At 37.0% G+C, this 18,567-nt stretch overlaps 1 protein-coding gene and 1 long non-coding RNA gene across 23 annotated transcripts in view; one reads left to right on the forward strand and one right to left on the reverse strand.

The window, feature by feature from the left end:
• Nucleotides 1–18,567, forward strand: part of CTDSPL2 (CTD small phosphatase like 2) — a 103,248-nt gene that overhangs the window by 68,404 nt on the left and 16,277 nt on the right. For 13 of the 21 annotated variants that reach the window (XM_051822430.3, XM_051822435.3, XM_070054116.2 and 10 more), the window contains 4 exons: nt 2,136–2,351; nt 6,989–7,067; nt 7,963–8,074; nt 11,838–11,924. In XM_051822430.3, coding sequence (XP_051678390.3) covers nt 2,136–2,351; nt 6,989–7,067; nt 7,963–8,074; nt 11,838–11,924 — 494 coding nt within the window. Of the gene's footprint in view, nt 1–2,135; nt 2,352–6,988; nt 7,068–7,962; nt 8,075–11,837; nt 11,925–14,007; nt 14,095–15,471; nt 15,707–18,567 lie in introns of those variants that run through there. The other 8 variants (XR_016218070.1, XR_016218073.1, XR_016218071.1 and 5 more) reach the window with 4 other exon arrangements.
• Nucleotides 17,431–18,567, reverse strand: part of LOC149123092 (uncharacterized) — a 28,779-nt gene continuing 27,642 nt past the window's right edge. For both annotated transcript variants that reach the window (XR_016218076.1, XR_016218080.1), the window contains exon 3: nt 17,431–17,663. This is a non-coding gene — a long non-coding RNA (uncharacterized LOC149123092). The remainder of the gene's footprint in view (nt 17,664–18,567) is intronic.

Below are 18,567 nucleotides of genomic sequence, written 5' to 3' on the forward strand. Positions count from 1 at the left end.
CAGGTAGAAGAGCTTCAGTGTGAAAGAAACTGGAAAGGTTTTAAGAGCTAGTTTTGTGTTTGCAAGGAGCAAACATGTTTTTAGTTCTCAGGGAAAGGTGTAGTAGTAAGAGACTGAAAATAGAAGGAAGAGAATATCCAATGGGTCAAATTTATGGAGACTTGACAGAGATGGGATCAGAAGGTTAAGTTGAAATAGAAGAGACATCAGATGCAGAAAGATACCATAAAGGCATGTATAGCAATAGATGTTTGTTACTGTTCGTTCTTTGCAAGAGAAGATGGTGTTTACTGAGATACTTCTGGTGGCAGGGACCTGATGAAAATGGTGAAGGGTTGGAAGGGTTGCCCTGGGACCTAAGAAGTTAAGAAACACATACAAAAGCACCCAGTATCCTACTTTGGTTAAGATTAGAAGATTTTGTTTGGAGTATGAACAGTCTTTATAAGCTTATTGTTTCCTTCAGTAGCTTTGGGATTAGGATCTGAGAAGCCTGTAGGTTAAGTTGGCTGAGAGTGATTTCTTGATGGGTAACAGTGGAAGGACAAAGAAGCAAGCATTCTGGAGCTGCTGGTTTGAGAGGAAAAAACCATGAAACCTAACTAGTTGAGGAGGGTGGGGAAGAAGGTATTGAGGGATGTGTTTGGAATAAAAGAGACTGCCCTTTATCAGGCTTGCAGATCAAGTAATAATGGGGGTTATCATAGATAACCGGAAGGTCAAGACGTTGTGGTAAGAGATGAACAGTTTCCTAGGGTTAATGTCAGGATTATGGTCATGGTGGTAACTAGTAAAGAGCAGTCTGAGTGAAAATAGTTGGAGCTGAAGAGGCCAAAAATTTTGAAGATTAATCACTGGCCTTACGTGTAATAACTAGACCAAATACTCTTATAAATAAGTGGTTAACTAGTAGCTTGGGTGTTAAACTTCTCTTTGAGAAGATCCTGGCAGTAGGTGTTAGATGACAGCAAGGATCAGTGAAGAATTAAGTAGTGACGTGACATCAGTCTTAAAAGAACAGACACTTTTTGCACATTTGTGGAAAACCAGTGATGATCTGATAACAGTGGTAGTAATAAATGAGTTCTGATTCAGTATGGGAGAATAAAGAATGTTGAGGGGAGGGTATCAGGAAAAGATCAGAAGAGATTAAAGCAGTAAGGGAGAAGGACTATTTTGTAAGGAAGATGAGATTATTGGAGGTTGATTTTGTTACGTTTGTTACTTAAAATGACATTTGGAGTATTCCAGTAAGAAATAACCACCTGTGGTTGAAAATTATTATCTCCCCCAGTGACTAAATGCTTAGTGTTTGAGTTTTAAGGATTGGGTGCTATTTGGGGATAATGAACATTTATAAAATGCTTAGTACATAGTATGCACTTAATAAATGATACTTGCTTTAATGAAAAGAAGTTCTAAATTGTTGTTTGACTGTAAATTGGTGTTTCCAAGCTGTTTGAATGCTTAATTTTGTTCACAGATAGTATTTTAGAATGTCATGGTCTTTATTCCTCATTGAAATGTCTAGAAAAACTCACTAAATATTGGTATCCTCAGCTTTGTGTCGCTCCCCCTCTTCGTGGAGGAACGACACAGGACCCTGCGCTGTTCTTTCGTCTGCTCGGCCCTCCCCGGGTTGGCTACTGTCCCTTCCACCTCCGTGGAAGGGCGGTTCCCCCTGGCCACTTTCCCCACTTCCGCAGGGGAGTGGCACACCGCCGGCCGGCTCTCTCGGGGGCTGCACAGGTGTTCCCTCAGATGTTCCCCTTAGATGTTCCCGGTGCATGCCGTCTCTCTCCTCCTTTATAGTCCTCCTCTGCCAATCCCAACTCGGCTGCCCACACGCCGAGTACGCTGCTCTCCTCCAATCAGGAGCAAGTCCTACAGTTTATTGGTTGAACTGGAGGCAGCTGTGCAGAAGCTGTTTTCTCCTCTCCCAGCGCCATATTGTGGGAGAGCAGATGCATAGAATAAGTCTTAATTCCAGTAACTTAGTCTAGTCCGAATTGCTCCCCACAGCTTTGTTCTGTATAAATGTTCAGTCTATTTAAATCATACAGTGATACTGATTTTGACTTTTCTAAATATCTGAGTTGCAAAATGATAGTGAATACACTGAATCATGATTTCAGGAACATCAGGATCAGATTCTCCAGGACAGGCTGTGGAAGCGGAAGAGATAGTAAAACAACTTGACATGGAACAGGTGGATGAGATCACTACCAGTACTGCTACATCAACTAATGGAGCAACTTATTCAAATCAAGCAGTTCAAGTGAGGCCGTCGATAAATAATGGTTTAGAAGAAGCAGAAGAAACTGTTCATCGTGATATTCCACCCCTTACAGGTGAAGAAAATTCCTTTTCTTATGCATCTTCATGAGTAGTTTATAAAAATATAGTGTTACATTTATCCTTAAATGAGTAGATTAAATGTGTAAATTTATCTTTCTTGAAGTTTAAAATTAGTAACATACTTAGTCCCCCCAAATTTCCTTAAGTGTTACTCATTTCACATTTTAATTATTTCCACCAATCTTACTGTCAGGAAAAGTTGAAAACAGCTAGTGGGGCCAGTGCTGTGGTGTAGTGGGCTAAGCCTCTGCCTGAGGCGCTGACATCCGATATGGATGCCAGTTTGTGTCCCCGTTGCTTCTCTTCCAATCCAGCTCTCTGCTGTGGCCTGGGAAAGCAGTGGAGGATGGCCTAAGAGCTTGGGTCCCTGCACCCACATGGGAGACCCTGAAGAAGCTTCTGGCTTCTGATCGGAGCTCTAGCCATTTGGGGAATGAACCAGCAGATGGAAGACTTTTTTTTCCTCTTTGATTCACCCTGTTTGTAACTCTACGTCTCAAATAAAGAAATAAAATCTTAAAAAAAAAAAAAAAAAAAACTAGCAAAATATTATATACTCATTTATGACCATACTTACACTTGTACCAGTCTAAGACTCTTAGGTCTGAGGTTCCTACCTAGAAGTAGTCTCAATACCTTCAGATTTGTTTTTGTTCATAAATGATTCCTCCAAGTCTCCACAAGAGGCTTCTGTTCTTGGGTCTTTCCCTATATCCCAACTTGGCAGCTTAACTCTGGATTCTTAAAAAGGTATACTGTAATTGTTTTCCTGAGCAATTGTCATTGAAATGTGGAAACACATGAGATCAGAATTAATTGCCTTTGAGGGCTGTGGTAGTTAAACATATAATATAAGTGTTCTATAATTCCTTTTTTGTTTATTAACAACATGGTCAAGAATAATACAAGTAACATAGCTGTAACTTCAAGGAAGGAACTGCTGGAGGAAAGCATTACTAGCATTTCAAAAATTTTCTACAATTCTTAGACACAGAAATAAAACAGGATAACCATCTTCTCTGAGATAAATTTTATCTTAGATTTATGTTTTATTACTTTTGATATCAAATATTTGAGAGAACCTGTAAGTACATATCAGTTAAGCAATATGAGGCATTTTTAGCCAGTACATGGAGAATGCAAATTATGAAAAAATTTCATGCAATTAAATATTTTTTTTGCACTAAAAAAACTATTGGGGTAATGTTTTGGCACAGGGGTTTAAAAGCCACCACTTGGTTTACTTGTATCCTGTATTTAAGTGCTGGTTCGAGGCTTCAGTATTCCATTTCTGATCCAGCTTCCTGCTAATAGATCCTGGGAAGCAGCAGATTATGGCTCAAGTGCTCAGTCCCCTGCCACCAACATAGGAGACCTAGATGGAGTACTTGGCTCCTGACTTCGGCCTGGCCCAGCCCTGGGTGTTACAGGCATCTAAGGAATGAAACAGCTGATGGATAATGGAGATCAATTTTCTTTGTCTCTCCCTCTCTCTCTCCCTCTTTCTCTCTCTCCCCCACTTCCACCTCCCCCTCCCCTTCTTCCCCCTTTCCCTTTTTATTTCCTCCCCACCTCCTGCCCTTCAAGCAGATTAAATATAAATAAGTAAATGTTTTTAAAAATGTATTTATTTGCGAGATAGTGAAAGAAAGTGAGTGCTACCACCTGGTGGTTCAATCCCTAATTGTCCACAGTGGCTAGGACTGGACTGGGGTGAAACCTGCAGCCAGGGACTCCGTCCAGATCTCCCATTGTCAGAGGCAGGAACCCTAATTACTTGAGCCATCACTACTGCTTCCTAGGGCCTGCACTGATAGAAACCCGGAGTCAGGAGCTAGAACTGGAAACAGAACTCACACCATGTGAAATTTCGTTGTCCCAAGCAGCATCCTTTTTTTTAAGATCCTACATTTTTTGAAAAATAATTTTAAAATTTATTTGAAAGGCATAGAGAGACAGAGATCTTCTTTCTGCTGGTTCACTCCCCTAAATTACCACAACAGCTGGGGCTAGGTCACATCCTGGAATACAATATCATGTGGGTGACATAGACCCAAGTACTTGAGCCATCACCTGCTGTCTCCTAGGTTGCACATTAACAGGAGGCTTGAATTGGAAGTGGAGCTGGGACTCAAATCCACATACTCTGATAAAGGATGTGGATGTCCTAAGCAGTGTCTTAACTGCTGTGCCAAATGCCTACCATCAACCAGTGTCTCAATTGCTAGACTAAATGTCTGCCCTAAACTTATCTTTTTTTTTTTTTTTTTTTTTTTGACAGGCAGAGTTAGACAGAGAGAGACAGACAGAAAGGTCTTCCTTCTGTTGGTTCACCTCCCAAATGGCCGCTACGGTTGGTGCACTGCGCCGATCTGAAGCCAGGAGCCAGGTGCTTCCTCCTGGTCTCCCATGCGGGTGCAGGGAGCAACCGGGACAGAATTTGGCACCCCAACCGGGACTATAACCCGGGGTGCCGGTGCCGCAGGAGGAAGAGTAGCCACGTGAGCTGCAGCGTGGACCACTTATCTTTTAATTCCCTTTTCCATCAACTTTTTGAGATACCCTCTTGTAGTGTGGTATAAGAAAGTAGAATAATGTAGTTCTCTCGTAACGAGGAAATTGAAAAATAAATTATAAAAACATCAGAAAACAGTTAAATATGGATATAGTAATGAAACATTGTATAACCCAATAATTCTAATATGAAGAATAAAGCAGAAAAATAAGGGAAAAATGACTTGAAATCCTTCAGGTAAAAATTTAACATAATTCCAAACTAAATTCCAAACTAAAGAATAATGTTGAATCTAACAAGCAGATCAACAGGATTATCAACAGATTGTTCATTATTTCTTAAGTGTTTTTTTCAAATTAGCCTACCTTTGACCTATCATTGTTTCTGATTACTTTGCCCAGTATTATAAGGCTGAAATACAGACTAAAGTCCATAGCACCTGGTCTTATGTTCATTCTGTATTTTTATCTGCTGTATGAGTCTTGTATTTATTTTTTTTGACAACTGTGATAATTAAAAGGAATTTTTATAACCTTAGTGGTTTCTAGAGGTGAAAATTAAGATTTACTACAGTTGTCTGATTAATTTATTCCCTTATTATTTATGAGCACCTATTTTTTTGTTATGGGAATTGTTGATAGAGATGAATAAGATATGCTCTTTTATACTAAAGTATTCATGATTTAATTGAAGACTGAAGTGTACAGAAAAATTACTTTGCAGAGTGAGTGGTGAGTGCTATTATAAATAAATGAGCAAAATGACATGGTGGCATTTTGCAGTTACCTCTGGGTTGGTCATGAGAAGATTGATAGAGAGGACATTTATACCTAACTTAAAATAGGAGGAACAAAAGTCCTACTTTTCCTTACTTTTAGCCTAGCCAAAGAGAAAAAGAAGGTAAGAGGCTGGTTCCACCATTTACTTAGCTGTATGACTGGAAAACTTCTTTTAACTCTTGCTGGAAGTTTGAAACTAGTTTATTAAGCTTTAAAATAGTAATGATAGAGTATTTTGAAATTCAAATGAGATGATACTTGAGAAATGTAGCTTGTAGACATTCAAATATTCTTTATTTTCTCTGAGGTTGATAGGAATTTGGAACAGTAAAGTGGTTGGAAGATATAGTTCCCATTATTCCGTTGTTCTAATGAACCACTGCAGGCATAAAGTTTTCACAGATAAACAAAAATTCTGCTTTACATCTAGTAACTTTCATTAAACATATCCACCTCTTGATTGTCTCAGAAGGTGTTAATACATGATAATTGCAATAAAGGTTAGGTTTTGTCCTAAAAGACTATTTAAAAAATTTTTTTTCTATAGACTATTAATCCACCAACATTCACTTTCTGTAGGAAGATTACAGCTATTTTTATTGGGTACCACCTTAAACTTCTATCTCTTCTGTGTTTGCCCTCTGATACAATATGCTGTAAATATTGTCTTAGAATATTTCCAACATAATTCTTAAAGCTCATTCTTAGCTCAGAGAATGAACTATGTGGCATAGAAGATAGAACTGCTTCTTGATTATTTTTAAGTTGTTTGTAAGTTAGGAGTAAAATAATGGGTCTTATAAACAGCATATAAAGCAGTATTTCTAAACTTTTTAAGGTCATTAGATTGCCTTGAGATGCCTGGAAAAATGTTCATACAATAATTTTTCATATCTTCATGGACTGAATGATTGTTCAAGGATCTCAGGTTTAAAAACTACATTTGCATCTATTGTCAGCATGTGAGGTACTTTGTAAAGTATTACTGCTATAAGAGCACCACTGAATTTTAATGATTATGACATGTAAACACCATCTAATTAGAACTGAATTTTTGTGGAGTGTATTTTTCTAGTAATAGTGATAAATTTGAGCTGAAAGGGATCTTAATTCTACCAGCCATGATGTAGTTTGCCATTTTGTTTGTAATGGTATTATTTTCCCTTTGGATCTAGAGTTAGATCTGAATGTTAACAAATATGCCATGAAATACTATATACAAATTATTTCTATCTTTAACCTAGAATACACAGGACTTCAAGGAGATTTTATGTATACTTCATAGGTAACATGAAGTCAGTAAAAATAACATTTTGTCTTTCACTTTATTAAATAGCACCAGTAACTCCAGAGAGTGGTTATTCATCAGCTCATGCAGAGGCCACCTATGAAGAAGACTGGGAAGTATTTGACCCGTGAGTTTATTTTCTTTGTTTACTTTTTGGAGCATAATGAAAGAAAATATATGGCTAAATGATATGTAGTCCAGTCCCTGATTTATATCGGTTCATCTTAAGATTTTTCAACTTTATGATAGATATATAAGAGATACACATTCACTAGAAATTGTGCTTTGAGTTTGGTATTATTTATTTTAAAGATTTATTTATTTGAAAGGCAGAGTTAGAGGGAGAGATGAGACTTTCCATCAGCTGATTCACTCCTCAAATGGCCACAATGACCAAATCTGGGCCAGACTGAAGTCAGGAGCCTGGAACTTCATCTGGGTCTCCCATGTAGGTAGCAGTGGCCCAAGGACTTGGGCTGTCTTCCACTGTGTTCCCATTCACATTAACAAGGAACTAGATTGAAAGTGTAGCAGCCAAGACCTGAACTGGTGCTCATACGGATTCTGGCATTTCAGGCCATGGTTTAACTAACTCACTCTGCCATAAGACCAGTCCTAAGTACAATACTTTCTTACAATGTTAGGCAAGCACAGTGAGCCACTATTGCCAGTGAACCATGTGATCATGAGAATAAACAACTGATACTCTATAGCATACTACGTTGCTATGGTGTTTGATTAAGTTAGGTAAATTGAATGCATTTTCGATTAAAGATGTTTTCAGCTTAGCAGTGAATTAATTGGACATAATCCTGTTGTGAGGAGCATTGTATTGTAAAGAGCATTTTACCCATAGATACTCTTTTTAACAAGTAGCAGGAATGCTGATTTATATTTTCACTTTTATTTATGTGTTTTAAAAGCTTAGGGTAAAGTGTGCTTTATTAAAGATTTTTAAATGGATGAATTTAGGTATTTTTTAAAGTAAAAATGTTGACATTTTCTTAAAATGTAATTTACAGTTATTATTTCATCAAACATGTTCCACCACTGACAGAAGAACAGCTTAATAGGAAACCTGCTCTTCCATTGAAAACAAGAAGCACACCAGAATTCTCCCTAGTTTTAGACCTGGTAAGTATATTAATCTGTAGAGGTGTAGAGAATAAAGGAATTCAAATCATGTTTAGAATAATAGTCTTCAATACCTAAAAGACTACAAATAAATGAGTAGCAATCACATTTTCCATAGGTATGTCCTAGGTGTCCTGAAATGTTTTTATTCAAGCATAGTCTAATGCTAGGGTCCTCAGTGTCAGGTACCCTTTGAAAATAAATTAAGACTTTTATTTTTATATTTAAATGAGTTCTCTCACCCACACACCTAAGACCTTTGTGATTTGTTTCTTTCCCAAGAAATTCTAGTTTCATTGTATTAGAATCATGCCTGGATTTTAAATTTTCTCCCACCTCACCTCCCACCAAATATGATTTAGGTCTCAGTGAGTTAAACCATATGCAAGACCATACTCCTTTCCTTATTTTTATTTTTGCATATTACTTAACACCAGTTAACTTCTTACTAACCATCCCAAATGCATGATTTTAAACACTGGGTAATAAAGCCTTAAATATATTCTCCTGAGGAAAGAGTATTTAGTGGTTAAGATGTCATTTAGGATGCCTACGTCTCATCTAAGTACATTGGTTTAATACCTGGCTGTGGCTGCTAATTCCAGTTTTCTGTTAATGTGAGCCCTGGGAGGCAACAGTGATGATTGAAGTAGATGGGTTCTTGCCATCCATGTGGGAGATCTGCATTCATTTCCTGGCTGCTGGCTCTGACCTTCTATCCCCATAGCCACTGAAGGCATTTGGGGAGTAAACCAACAGATAGAAGCTCCCTCTGTGTCTCTCTGCCTCTCAAATAAGTAAATAAATAAATAAATAAATATGCTATTTTGATGCGATTAAAATTTTTTTTTCTTTTTTTGGGGGCGGGGGGGATATTTATTTTTATTTATTTGAAAGTCAGAGTTACACACACAGAGAAAGATCTTTCATCTGCTGGTTCACTCTACACATGGCTGCAATGGCCAGGTGGAAGCCAGGAGCCTGGAGCTTCTGAGTTTCATATATGGATGCAGGGGCCCAAGCACTTGGGCCATCTTCTGCTCCTTTCCGAGGTGCCTTAGCAGGGAGCTAGATCAGAAGTGGAGCAGTCGGGTCTCTAACTGGTGCCCATATGGGATTACTGGCATCCAGGAGGTAGCTTAATCTCTGATGCCACAACATCAGCCAGGGTTTAAAAATTTTTATTTTAGGGTGTCAGGAAGGCTTGGAAAAATTAGTATCTTCTAATCTTCTGTGTCTTGCTGATAACCATATTTAATATATAATTATCACATTTAAAATCTGCACATAGTTTCACGTTACTAGCAAAAGACGTATCATACTGGAGCATGGTTCTTCTATTTAACTTTTTTTTTTTAACTAGTACCCTGTATTTGGACATGTGGTTTAGTTCTCAGAAAATTTATCTCAAGGAATAAGCCTGTTCTTTTAAATTTTTGATTAGCATGTATAGTTACAATTTGAGAGTTAGGTAACTTAGCCTTTGCCTAGTCAGTTTTAGGGAAGGATCCAGAAGTCTGAAAATATTGGGTAAGTAAAAAGGAAAAAAAAATTCAGAATTGATTATGAATGGTTTATAGATTTATGTGTGCCAGATAGTAGAAAAAATGAAAAGTAGATTTTGCTGTTAAAACTTGATGTGGTCCTGGTATCAAGTTTGGCCCTACCTTTGAATCCAGTGTACTAGGTAGAGAAGGAAAGATAAGAATTAACTGAGCATACACAATAATACAGAAATAGATGAAGAATTATCAGGTTTAAATAGGCTATAGTTGAAATAGTAAAATTAGTTATGATTCATTTGTCAGAAAAAATATCTTTTCTTAAAGAGATTACCTTGAAATGTGTAGTCTGATAAAGCTCTTAAAAGAAAATGAGGCCTGTCTGGAGTATATTTTGCTCTTTGCTTCACCAAATTTAACTTTAGGTTAAAAGGAACATTCCAGCTAATAAGACGCAGCTCACTAGGCTAATCCTCCGCTTGCAGTGCCGGCACCCTGGGTGCCTGGTTGGGGTGCCAGATTATGTTCCGGTTGCTCCTCTTCCAGTCCAGCTCTCTGCTGTGGCCCAGGAAGGTGGTGGAGGATGGCCCAAGTGCTTGGACTCCTGCACCCGCAGGGGAGACCAGGAGGAAGCACCTGGCTCCTGGCTTCGGATTGGCGCAGCCAGCTGCAGCGGCCATTTGGGGGGTAAGCCAATGGAAGGAAGACCTTTCTCTCTGTCTCTCTCTCTCACTAACTCTGCCTGTCAAAAAAAAATAGGATATGGAATCATAAGATATGAACACTTGGTGTTACATTTTTTTTTTTTTAAGATTTATTTTATTTTTTTGAAAGAGTTACAGAGAGAGAGGTCTTCAGTCCTTTGGTTCACTCCCCAAATAGCCACAATGGCCAGAGCTGGGCAAGCCTGGAGCCAGGAACTTCTTCCAAGTCTCCCACATCCCAGCCATCCTCCACTGCTTTCCCATGCACCTTAGCAGGGAGTTGGATCGGAAATGGAGCAGCTGGGACTTGAACTGGTGCCCATAAGGGGATGCCGGTGCATCAGGCTGGGGCTTTAACCCACTGTACCACAGTGCCTTGGTGTTACATTTTAATTGGACTTAAATGCATTGAAGATTTTTGGAATAGTTATTAGCAGCTTTAGAAAATAAATGCTGTCACATAATACCAATGAGAGCCCTGCTTTATAAGGCATTCAGGATTTGGGAAATAGAAATATTTGTACCTATCTTGGATTGTATCATCCTCTCTTGATAGTAAGAAAATAGGATTGGTAATCAAAGATGGCAAGTTTTCATCAGCTGCTGTTTAGTCAAACAGTATGATGAAACATAATTATGAAATACTGAAACATCTGTTCTGAAAGACACTTTATAAAACGTTTGAGGATAAGGAGTTATATGAATAGAATACATTTTTATTAATTTTACCTTTTTTTTAAAGGTTATATATTTGAGAGAGTTACAGAGAGAGAGAGAGAGAGAGAGAGATCTTCTATCTACTGGTTCACTCCTCAGATGGCCTCCACGGCCGGTGCTGCGCCGATCCGAAGCCAGGAGCCAGGTGCTTCCTCCTGGTCTCCCATATGAGTGCAGGGGCCCAAGCACTTGGGCCATCCTCCACTGCCTTCCCAGGCCATAGCAGAGAGCTGCATTGGAAGAGGAGAAACGGGGACAGAATCCGGTGCCCCAACCGGGACTAGAACCCGGCGCCCATATGGCATGCTGGCGCCACAGGCAGAGGATTAACCTAGTGCGCCACAGTGCCAGTCCCCCAGAAACATTTTTTAATAAAAAATAGATACTGAACTTGAATTTACTAATTGTGAACAAAAACATAAAAGCATGCATGTTGTTTTAGCAGACTGTTGGCAATTGCAGAACTCCAAGAACTGATTGTCAAACTGGAGCAGTCATCAGAATCACCTTAAGAGCTTATTAAAACATAGATTGCTGAAATGTGCTCTGCCCTCAGAGTTTGTGAATCATCTGAATTGGAGCTTTTGCTTTAATTGGCATTTACATTTCTAACTCGTTTCCAGATGATGCTTATTCTGCTTCCTGGTCTAGGAACTGCACCTGAAAAGTATTGGCTTTAGAAAATCCTATCCCAAATTGCTATGCCACATATGAATGTATTATAAATGTAAAATTCCTCAAATGAATGGTTGTTTTAATAAATATTTATAGTTATGATTATGTAAAATTATCAATTGGAGTTTCTTATGCATTGTTTCACTTAATATTTTTTATTTTAAGGATGAAACACTAGTGCACTGTAGTCTAAATGAGTTAGAAGATGCAGCACTTACTTTTCCAGTTCTTTTCCAAGATGTCATTTACCAGGTAACTAAAACAATTTAAACTTGACTTTTGGCCTATTGGGTAACATTCTGAATCAAGAAATCTTTGTAATTTTTTATGTGACATTAAATATTGGTTTTGTGTAGGCTTCTTGATGGATTTCATCAGTATTTTAAGGATCTGTTAACGCAAGGTAGCATCATGCTAGCTAATTACATAAGACATTTTTACCAAAGAAATGCTAACTTTTCTCACCCCATGATCACTGCTAGTTTTATTATCTGTTTGCCAGCAGGTGGAGGCAGAAGCACTGACATAGATCCTCAAGAGGAACTTGCCAGGTTAATAACACTTGGTGTTTAAAAAAAAAATCCAATTAATACAAAAGAAAAACTCATTCCTTGTTGGTCATTTTTATTTCCTGTAGTAGTATTATGGTCTGTAACGGTTCAGCTTGGTAGACCTACCTTTATATTAATCATAGAATTCCAGGTCATTCTTCTAGTTATTGATATAAGAATTATATAATGGGCATTTCTCCCTCATCTGTGCTCATGGACAGGTAACAGTGCAAATTACAAATATCATTCAAGATTTCACTGTGGATTATGTGTGTTGGGCCTTAGTTTTTATTTTATGTTTATGATCTTCCTATTATAAGATTGAATTACTTAATATGAGTGAGTGTACTTTGAAAACTACAAAATACCTTTCGGTGTTGGTGGTTATGTTATGTAATTAGCATCACTTTCATACAAAGCCGTTGTTGAAGGATTGGGGAAGGTTCAAAAGTTTGTTGTCTATTAAGAGAAGGTCCACCCAAGGATTAACTAACTAAAGCCACAGAGTATTTACCATGTGGATAATAAAAAGATGCTTATGGTCGTTTATATGCTATTGATAGACAGAATGTGATTATAATTTTCTTGGCATATGATAGTTGCTATCCTCACAGGGATCAGAATTTCAGAGTTAGAAGTCTGTGGTATAGGGATACTTTATCTAGTGATGAGTCTTAAGAGGATTTATTTTAGCAATCACTGTCAATTCTAGTTTAACTTAGATATGGCAGCATGAATATTGTATTCACCTTCCTTTTCATGTAAACTTATTTTAGTTCTGATACATAATCAGAGCATGAGCCAAAGAAATTCCTAAAAGTTTTAAAGATATTTTTATTTCTTTTTTACTGGTTATTGTTTGGTTTAAGACAAATCATTTTTTGCCAAATAGGCTGCTCTTGTTAGTTCACTTATAGGACAGGAGTCTTGTGGCAAATAAATAGTATAGCTATTTCTTAGTTTTCTCTTTTCAGCTCAATAACCTTAGGTTTTGGGTTTTTTTTTTTCTCTTCAATTTTGGTTATTTTGCAAGATTGCACTTGAAAAAGTGGTGTTAAGGCTTTGAATTTGGAAAGGAAAGTTGTTTTTGAAAAATACAGGTCAAGATTTTGAGGTGACTTCTCTTCTAGAATTGCTACAGGTGGTTTTTGGTCTGTTTATGTAATTTTTTAATAGTGGAAAAAGAAACTTGGAAAGATAAATTTGGTTCTTTACCCCTTCATGAGTATTTCTTTTTAGTATGATGACAAACATCAGGTTTTTTTCCCTTATTGCTTCCACCATTTCTGCTTTAACTCTCTTCTTTATAAAATTCTTAATATTTCATGTGGATCTAGATAGTTGTCTCGTTTTCAATAAACAGTTTCTAGCAGTGCATATAACTAATAGTTACAGAAGCTGTACTTGCATGTGTACTGCATCTACCTCTGTAGATTTCAGAGATCTTTTTCTTCTGTATTTTGAGATACACCTTCTGACGCTAAAAAATAAATGGTCTTCCCTAAACAGGAGAAAGATGTTTGAATCTTGCAAACTATAGAGATTACTAAATTTTATTTCGATTCAGTTACTACATTATGGACAGAGTTTAGTTCCCCTTCAAAGTAAAGTTTTGAGGATGCCCAGAGTTAATGTTGGGTACCTTACCTTGAGATTTCTGGTTTTGGCATATCATTCTGTCTGCTTTTTAAAAATAACTGAAGAAATCTTTGGGTTAGGGTTCCCCTAGTTTTCAGACCAGCAAGCTCCCTTTAAACAGGGAATGATGTCTTTTAAACTTTCAGTGGTGTTGTCTCCATCTACTGGCAAAGAAGAAATATACACAAGGGTCTGAGATGATCTAAGAGATTTTGGAGAAACCACATTATTAGGTAAGATGTAACTTACATATTTAACCACTATACTATAATGTGGCACACTTAAAGGTAGACCTGTAAAATACTGTATATACTCTTAAAAATAATTTAGAGGTGAAATTCACATGGTATAAAATTAACCATTTTTAAGTGAACAGTTCCATAGCATTTATCGGTATACTCTTGAGTATGTCAGTTCCATAATATAGACTCTGAATGTTAAGGTAGGATTAACTTCTTCATCTAAATCAAAGCCAGATAAAGTATCTTCTTGGGATTTATTTTGCTCTTTTTTTCTTTTTGTGGTAAGTTTCTTATGGTTCACATATCTAATTTTAATCCTGCATTTTATTTCTCTTTCGTTTCAAAACAATTTACAGTATAAGTTTTTTTTTTTTATTACACATGTTTCAGTAATTATCTATACCAGGGTTGGCAGACTTTTTTTTTGTAAAGGTCCAGTTGTAAATATTTTAGGTTTTGTGGTCCCCATTGCAACTACTTTTTCTGCCACTGCAGCATGAAAGAAGCCACAGACAGTACATAAATGAAAAGGCATGGCTGTGTCCTAGCAAAACTGTATTTATTTACAAAAGTAAGTGGTGGGCCGAGTTTGGTCAATAGGCCATGGTTTGTTGACTCCTGGTCTATTAATTATGAGAGTATATACAGTAAATTTACATATTCAGATTCTAAGGGGAAGTAAGCAAATGTTCATCAGAATTTTTATTTATATATAGACTATTTAAATTAGATCCACAGTAACTTTTTGTGGACTTCTCTTGGTTTTGTGTGTGTGTGTGGGTTTTTTTTTTTTTTTTTTTTTTAATTTTTCTCCCCAGATCAAAATTTGATGGAAATCTGAGGTGGCCACTACTCATTTAAAAATTGCCTGACTTCATGATACATATTCTTCTCTTGATCGATAGAGATAAACTGGATTTATTTATCCTAATGAAATTCTTAGAATTTACAATCAGATAGATTATTCAAGTAAAAATTTAGTGCCTTGAGTGTATTGAAATTTCTTTTTGTTAGGGGATTAGAAAAACCTGAAAGTATAGAGTAGACAGATTATATTTTGCCTGTATAGAGAATAGATTATTTAAGAAAACTTTTTCAAGTGAGGGGATGGCACTCACAGTCTATAGATTTTTGTTTGAATTCATCTATTTTTTTTCTTAAATTGATATTTTTTTCTATGAATTGTTTTATAATTAGTTATTGGGGAACCATTCATAAAATGGTACAGATGTATTTGATATCTGGAAAAGCAAGTGCATGATCACTTCCAGTGCACATATTTAATCTTTATATTTATCTTATATTGACACATTGTCAGGAAATCCATCTCGTGGTGTTACTCGGTTAAGAGGTCTCCACTGTATTTAGTTTCTGTTCCTGCAGATCCACCAATTCAAGACTCTAGGTCATCTCACTCCCTCTTCCATCCAGAAGATGACTTCTATCCACAAGCAGGACTGAATCAAAAGACATTTTTCAATTAGCTCTTGAGCTGAACCACCTCCTCAATGACCTTCCTCTGTCTCCATCAAGAACTGGAGCTCAGTTTTTTGAAGATGTAATAGAGCTACTCAGCCCAAACGTGGCTGATTGAAGACAAAAAGAAGATACCTCATATGTTTCACCACAGTGCAGCCAAACGTAACTGTGTTGTCCAACTCCTCATTCTGTAAAGTATGGTAGGGGCATCTGATTTTTGACTCTGTTCACCAATAAGATTTTAGCCAGTCAGTGACTTTCTGACAATCAGTAAAATCCACCAACTTTGGGTCAGCTGTCCAGAAATCAGGTTGTGATGTGGTAAGCACTCTAGGAGAGAAAAAGCATCCTACAGGGAGCTGCTTCTAAAGGATGCCTTGTTTACTTGTTTACTAGTGTAGGTTGCTTCTGTGGGAAAAGTTGGGAGGCAGGGAGCGGTGGGTGGGGAACCATGGTTAGCAAAAACCCTTCTTCTTTCTCTTTTAGTTTGTTTTTTGGGAAATCTTACAGTTTAGACTAATTTTCATACCATAGAACAAAGGAATTAGAGGGTTAGTGGCTTCTGTTTCCACTGTTCTGTCCTAGAAGAGTCAGCTTTAACTTGGTGTCATGAAGGAAAAAAATCATTTAAATGAATTTTGTTGTAAATACCTAATTTAGTTTTCTGTTTTCTCAAATTCTAACTTAAGTTGATTCTTAAACCTGGAAGTGATTTATTACTCAGTTTCAAAGCATACATTTTTGTGCAAAAATAGTTAAGTGTATTTGTGCACATTTGGGGTTTGTGGACACAATTTAGAATTGAGGATAAAAGTAATATTTACCTAATAGGAAATAATATTTTGCTGATTGTAGATTAATATTAAAAAAATAGATTAATTTTCCTTAGTATAGTAAGTCTTTGGTACTAATTTTTTCATCATAAGTATTCATTATTAATTTTTTGGTCTAAAAATATAAAACTTATAGTTCTTTACTGCTCAAAAAAGGAAAATGTATTCAATGGGGAATTCTTTGTTTAAAATGTGTTTTTTTTTTAATTAGGAGAAGTTCAATAGAAAAGTAGACTGCATAGGATGTTCTTGTTTAACAGCTGAAAATATTCTGTGCATTCAAGAGTTGACCCTTGTTTACTCAGCATATCAAATTAGAGGTTTCATTCTCTTTGAAGTATATAGTTAGATTTTAAAGGCAACAGTTTTTTAAAAATTAAGTTCATGGAAAATGGAATGAAAATACAAGTTTATTTTTAGTGCAGAATGTTTTGTAATCTGTGCATAGGTTTCCATAATATACATTTCCATGAACTTTTTGAAGACTGCCCAATATGCATGGGCTTCACAATTTTTATATACCAACATATACATTTTTTAACTTAGTTTGCTCATTTAAAAAAAATATTTATTTATTTGAAGGTCAAAATGAGAAAGGGAGAGATCCATCTTCCATCCAGTGGTTCTTCCCCAAATGCCCACAACACTCAGGGATGGGCCAGACCAAAGCCATGAGCCCAGAACTCCATCCCTGTCTCTCACATGGATCACAAGAACAGGGTATACGAACCATCATCCACTGCCTTCCAGGCACATCAGCAGGAAGGTCAGTCTGGAAGCTCAGAGTTAGGTGGTACTTGAACCAGGCTCTTTGATATGGGATGCAGGTCCTCCAGGAGAGGACTTAACACATTGTACAACATTGCTTGCTCCCTATACTTCTTAATAATTCCACTTTGCACAAACTTTTTGAGGTACCCTCTTGTATATGTGAAATGGGTGCTTAATGAAAATTAGGCTTTGTGCATTACATGATTTCATTAATCTTAATTTTATCCAACACTTTTCAAATTGATTTGTATTTTTATTTTAAAGTTTTATTTTATTTATTTGAAAGAGTTACAGAGAGAGGTAAAGACAGAGAGACAGGTCTTCCATCAGCTAGTTCACTCCCCAGATGGCCTCAATGGCTGGAGTTGTGCCAATCCGAAGCCAGGAGCCAGGAACTTCTTCAGGGTCTCCCACATGGGTGCAGGGGCCCAAGGACTTGGGCCATCTTCTGCTGCTTTCCCAGGCCATAGCAGAGAGCTGGATCGGAAGAGGAACAGCTGGGACTCGAACCAGCACCTAAATAGGATGCTGGCGCTTCGGGCCAGGGCTTTAACCTGCTGTACCACAGTGCCAGCCCCCTTGATTTCTATTTATTAGAGTAAGGTTTTATAGAAGTTTTGAGAATTTTTTTTGTTGTATGGTTATGATTTTATTATTTACCTACCTATTCATCCCACACAAATACTAACCCCAGCATCTCTCTTCTCTGTTAGAACTTCGTGAAGCAAAAGATGATTGTAAAACCACCCAAAGGGTTATAAAGGTGAGTCCTCCACAGGACCACCTGAGTAACCAACCTCTTTTCCTGGAAAAGGATTAGGTTCTTGTCCCTGTGCTTTAGTATTGCTGCTAAGAAAATGTCAAGTAAATTAAATAGTTAAATAAAATAAGCAGGTTGTGCATTCTTCTTCCAGTAGTATAGATCATACCTGTAGGGCTTTCTCTTTGGAATTGCGCATACCTAGTTTTGCCTCATAAAAAATCATATTCATTCTACTTGTTCTTTTTATGATGGATTACTTTTAAATAATGAGATGGAGAATGATAATGATACCTAAAAGCTATTGGTGCGTTAAATGTGCCAGGCATTGTTCTAGGTGCTTTTAATGTATTAATTTATTTAATCGTCATAACAACCTTATGAAGTAAGGACTATTATATCCATTTTGTAGGTGAGGACACTGAGGTGTTCTTAAGAGTTAGAAAACTGGCAGAGCCATTTGTATGCCTGGGTATTCACTAACAGTAAGATTTTATAGTTTCTCATTCTTCACCATTCCCCGATGTTGCTAGTTTCTGCTGCTTATTAAATAAACTAGAACCCATCAATCATCTCTCTCTCTCTCTCTCTCTTTATTTGTTTGTTTACAATACAGTTATA

The sequence above is a fragment of the Oryctolagus cuniculus genome, chromosome 12, assembly GCF_051225735.1.
Source record: "Oryctolagus cuniculus isolate XC-2025 breed Fujian yellow rabbit chromosome 12, ASM5122573v1, whole genome shotgun sequence".
In the NCBI taxonomy this organism is placed as follows: domain Eukaryota; kingdom Metazoa; phylum Chordata; class Mammalia; order Lagomorpha; family Leporidae; genus Oryctolagus; species Oryctolagus cuniculus.